At 40.9% G+C, this 4,945-nt stretch overlaps 1 protein-coding gene across 1 annotated transcript; it reads left to right on the top strand.

Moving 5' to 3' along the window:
• The first annotated feature begins 375 nt into the window (after positions 1-375).
• Positions 376-3,104, top strand: LOC116310439 (zinc-binding protein A33-like). Its single transcript, XM_031727212.2, has 2 exons — positions 376-495; positions 1,527-3,104. The coding sequence occupies exon 2, from the start codon at positions 1,532-1,534 to the stop codon at positions 2,957-2,959; it is 1,428 nt and encodes a 475-aa protein (XP_031583072.2). The 5' UTR covers positions 376-495; positions 1,527-1,531; the 3' UTR covers positions 2,960-3,104.
• The last annotated feature ends 1,841 nt before the right edge of the window (positions 3,105-4,945 follow it).

The raw sequence follows: 4,945 nt of genomic DNA, 5'->3' as shown, positions 1-4,945 counted from the left end.
CTGCACTTCTGAGCCATTACTACTCAAATTTCACCCATAACTAACCACAGGCATCACATCGGTTACATTTTGGCTAAAAACCTCCCCTTACATGGGAGTTCCTCACAGACTGTTAGAGGCAGCAACAGAATCAGGGAAGCTCTCATTTTACATGGTATGTTAGAATCTGTAGTAAAATCCTTAATAACACATGAAACATGTTTGTTCAGAATGAATTGCTGAAGTGGAACATCTTTGAATGGCAGAAATGTACACATATAGGGAAATGTTACTTGCTATTTGTCTTCCTCTTTCGATGTGGATGTAAATCACATGACAGCTTTATTTTGTGAGCAATGCGTTAAAACTGACCATAAAAGCAGACGCAGCCAGAGGAATTACAGCTGCTGGGGAAAGAAAGCCAGGAACACTGAAACCAAGGAAGGCTGGGGTACATCTGAACCTGCTGCTGATTCCTCCTTACCAGCAGGAATTTTAAAAAAGCTCAAAGTGGAAGTAAGTTTCAGGAAGCTTCCTCATTATACAATGCAAATCGAAATACTCTGAACAGATCGCTGTCACTGTAGTTCTAAATATTTAACTTTCACCATTGATTTAAAAAAAAAATTAATTGACTTGAACTTTTTTTTGCAGATTCATGTGCTGCAGTTAAAAGGTTTCTTTTTAATTAAATAAATATTTCTCTTTTGTGCATCTACTTTAATGTTCTCTTGTTCATTAATAGTGTAGCAACAAAAAGTAATGTGTTAAAGAAATTCTGAGCTTGCAGTTGCAATTTATGGACACTGAGTGAAATGGTCTACAGTACTGTCTCTTTACTCAGTGCCATCCTATGTCTGGTGTGCTTAAGTTAACTATGAAGCAAGATTAATGGGTTAGCCGGCTCTACTGAACCAGAGATTTTAGTGTTGATGGCTGTTCTCAATTTGCCTGGTTTGATCACCAAAATGGTTTAAAATTGTCGGAAAGTAGCACATCTTCACTGATTCCAGCATGCTGTGTGACAAAGAGTCTCTGCTGAAGGAATATGACAGTTTTTAAGCAGGACCTTGCTAACATCAGTAAATTAAGCCAGATATTAATTTTAGGCAGCCCTTATTGTGCGTTGCATTGAATAGGTCATCTGGATTGGAGCATATGTTCGATATGCCTTTCTGCAGATGGGGCCTTTCCAGGTTTGCAAGTACATAGGCACTAATGCACCCTCATAGCATCAGAAAGCATTGATTACAAGCTGGATGGTCTCTCTCCTTGTCACTCCAGAAGATGCAGTGCTTTTCTGAATCATAATCAGTTATGGCTGCTTTGACAGAGCTTTAACTTGCATTTGCAGATGGCACAGCAAACTGTGCTCACAGACAATGATTTCTGGGAGTGTTCCTGAGTCCATGCAGTGATCTCCACAACACAATCGTTCCTGTTTTTAATGCAATGCTGCATGAGGGCAGGAGATTTTTTTTAAGTCCTGCCAACTTTTAGGATTCACATTTAAACTGAGTTCTTTTTTCTTTCTTCGTTTTTTGTAGGCAAAATGACTGAAAAAGATCTCTCCTGTCCCATCTGCTACGACATCTATAGAGACCCTGTCGTCCTCTCATGCAGCCACAGCTTCTGTAAAGACTGTCTGCAGCTGTGGTGGAGAGAGATAAAAATAAAAACCTGCCCAATATGCAAGACGATTCCTTTATTGAACAATCCACCCCGTAACTTGGTGTTAAAGAACCTCTGTGAGGCCTTCTTAATGAAGAGAGTTCAAAAACCTTCACAGTCGGAGTCTCTCTGCAGTCTGCACTCTGAGAAACTCAAACTCTTCTGCCTGCACGATCAACAGCCAGCATGTCTCATCTGTCGAGACTCAAAAGTGCACAACGATCACGGATTCAGACCCATTGATGAAGCAGCACAGGATTACAGAAAGGAGCTCCAGGAATTATTGAAGCCCTTACAGAAGAAACTGAAAGTATTTGAACAGGTTAAAGAAAATTACAATCAAACAGCACTCCAAAGTAAGATCCAGGCCTTTTACACAGAATGGCAGATTAAGAAGCAGTTTAAGAAACTTCACACATTTCTAAAAAAGGAAGAGGAGGCCAGGCTGGCTGCTCTGAGGGCGGAGAAGAAGCAGAAATGCAAGATAATAAAGGAGAAGATTGGGGCCCTGAGCAGAGAGATAGAAACTCTTTCAGAAACAATCAGAGCCACAGAGGAGGAACTGAGAGCTGAAGATGTCTCATTTCTGCACAACTACAATGCTGCACTGAAAAGAATCCAGCAGCGCCCCCTGCTGGATGATCCACAGGTGGTCTCTAGAGCTCTGATAGATGTGGCCAAACACCTGGGCAACCTGACCTACAACATCTGGAACAGAATGAGGGAGGTGGTCTCCTACACTCCTGTGATTCTGGATCCAAACTCAGCTCATCCACAACTCATCATGTCTGAAGATCTGACCAGTGTGAGTGTGGGACTGAGAAAGCAGCTTCCTGACAACCCAGAGAGGATAGAAAACTATTTTGTCATCTTGGGCTCTGAGGGGTTCGATTCGGGGATTAACAGCTGGGATGTTGAGGTTAGAAATGAAGGAGTCTGGTGTCTCGGTGTACTAAAGGAATCTGTTCAAAGAAAGGGACATATACACACTGGATACTGGGAACTATGTCACCAGGATGGAAAATACACAGCATCCTCTCCACCGCTTCCAGATAAAGTTCTCTCAGTGAAGAAGCTCCAAAGACTCCGAGTTCAGCTGGACTGGGACAGGAGGAAGCTCTCGTTTTTTGATCTGGACACCAACGCACACATACACACCTTCAAACACACTTTCACTGAGAAGCTTTTTCCATACATTGGCACCAAGACTCTGCCAGTGAAAATATTACCAGTGATGGTCAGTGTAGAAAAACACAGGGTTCCATTATCAGTGAAGTGTTCACCTCTTTCTAAACTCGGTCTGATTTAATCAAAGCAACTGAGAAATAAACGTTCTTATAATGAAACGAAGCAATCTTGTATTCAGTCTTCTGGAAGTCTTCAGTGTTACTGTAATAATTTGTATTATCACAAAGTCTTTACTTTACAATGCTTCTGAGGCGACTGTGTTTGTGATTTGGTGCTGTATAAATAAAAAATTAAATGAATGTTTTTCTTTGAAGAGAGATGTTTGTGTATCTATCAGACGTTCAGAGCTGCAGTTCTGCTTTTCAAGTTCTTATTCCCAGCAAGATGAATTTCAACATCCAACAGATATTGTCAAATACTAGAAGTTATAAAATAATACAAGAAATAAATAATAGACAGTGTAAACAAATGCTGTATAAATGCTGCATTAAACACACAGTTGCTGTAGATCTGCAGGCTTCCACCATAAAGGTGCTCTATTGCATTGAGATCTGGTGCCATGTGAAGGTCATGTGGGTACAGTGAACTCAGTGTTATTTCCAAGAAACCAGTTTCAGATGCTGGGAGCTTTGTGACATCCTGTTAGAAGCAAACATCAGAAGATGTGTATGCTGTACTCATAAAGGGATGAGCATCGTCAGCAATAATACTTGGATAAGCTGTGGTGTTTACACAGTGCTCTCTTGGTAGTAAAGAGTCCCAACTGTGCCAAGAAAATATCTCCAAAACCATTACAGCACCACCAGTGTGAACCACTGATACAGGCTTTCATGTTATTTATGTCAAATTCTAACGCTACCATTTGAATGTTGCAGCATAATACTGGAATATTTTACCCAAGTGCATAGATTTGGCATGGACGGAAGGGACATGTCCCCACCATATCCAGCGATTATTGAATTGTCCCCACCAATAATTTGATCTCTTCGAGTAAAGAAAAACAAACCCGATAGAAAGAGAGAGAGAAAAAAAGATCTGTCAACGTCTCATTAACCTAGAGGTGCAGAAAGAGTTAAATTACGTTCTCTAGTGGAGTCCTACCTCATGTGACAAATATGGCCACTGTGATTGGCTGTGCCTTTCAGGGAGCTCGGTTTAGTTTTATCAGCGGAAAGCCTGCGCTGCGAGGAGGAGAGGAGGATGGCAGCACAAAGGAAGAACCTGGATATAAGAAAGTATTTTTCAAAGAAACCTGTAAATGTGTCCGTCATAATAACGTTACAGGCTATGCTAGGCTTTGGCCCACATCAGTCTAAAATTGTATGTAACCATGAATAACGTATTTTGGAAACTAACTGCAGAACATGCAGCACTATTAGTTCTCTCAGTCTCAGGGTAACATTTCTAATTTTGATTGAAACTGTCAGAGAAAACTGCATCCTCGAGTAAGCCCGGATATCAGTTTACAGAGGCTGTTAGAATTATATGTCTAACATTAAAATGTTGGTGACAAAATATTACATCCTAATGGTACTGAGATATTCATAGGGTTAATTTTTGAGACAAAATATCATGAGGTAGTCATGATTTTGCAAATATTCCACCTTGTAGTGCAGTTTGCACAAATTGTTTTAAAAATGCACTCACCCTACAAACATTACTGATGAGTCAAGATCTGCACACATTGACAGAAACACCGAAGCAGCTCCACATTTTATTCTTATTGTCATGTATGTCCTATTTGTCAGGTGACAGAAGAACCAACACAAAGCTCAGAGAGTAATGGTGATACAAGATCACAGGTGGAATTGGATGATGACTTGTTGGTTCATTACTGTATTTGAAGCACATGTGTGACTGCATGTATTTGGAATGTCTCACTGTTATTTATCAGGTGACAGAGGCAGCTCTGCCATGTTGTAGCTCGGACAGAGGTGAAGAGGCGAGGTCACAGGTGACTGACTGATGTGTTGGTGCCATAGATTAACGAGAGGAGAAGGCATGTGTTTGGCTCCTTCACGTAGTGGCCATTGAGTTGTTGTGGTGGACACCAGTAGTCCATGTCTGTTGCTGTAACAGTAGGTCATGTTTAGAATAAAAAATCCCA

This window comes from Oreochromis aureus, linkage group 5 (assembly GCF_013358895.1).
Source record: "Oreochromis aureus strain Israel breed Guangdong linkage group 5, ZZ_aureus, whole genome shotgun sequence".
Lineage (NCBI taxonomy): Eukaryota > Metazoa > Chordata > Actinopteri > Cichliformes > Cichlidae > Oreochromis > Oreochromis aureus.
The sequence above is the reverse complement of the archived record's forward strand: the minus strand, read 5'-3'. Positions and strand labels throughout refer to the sequence as shown.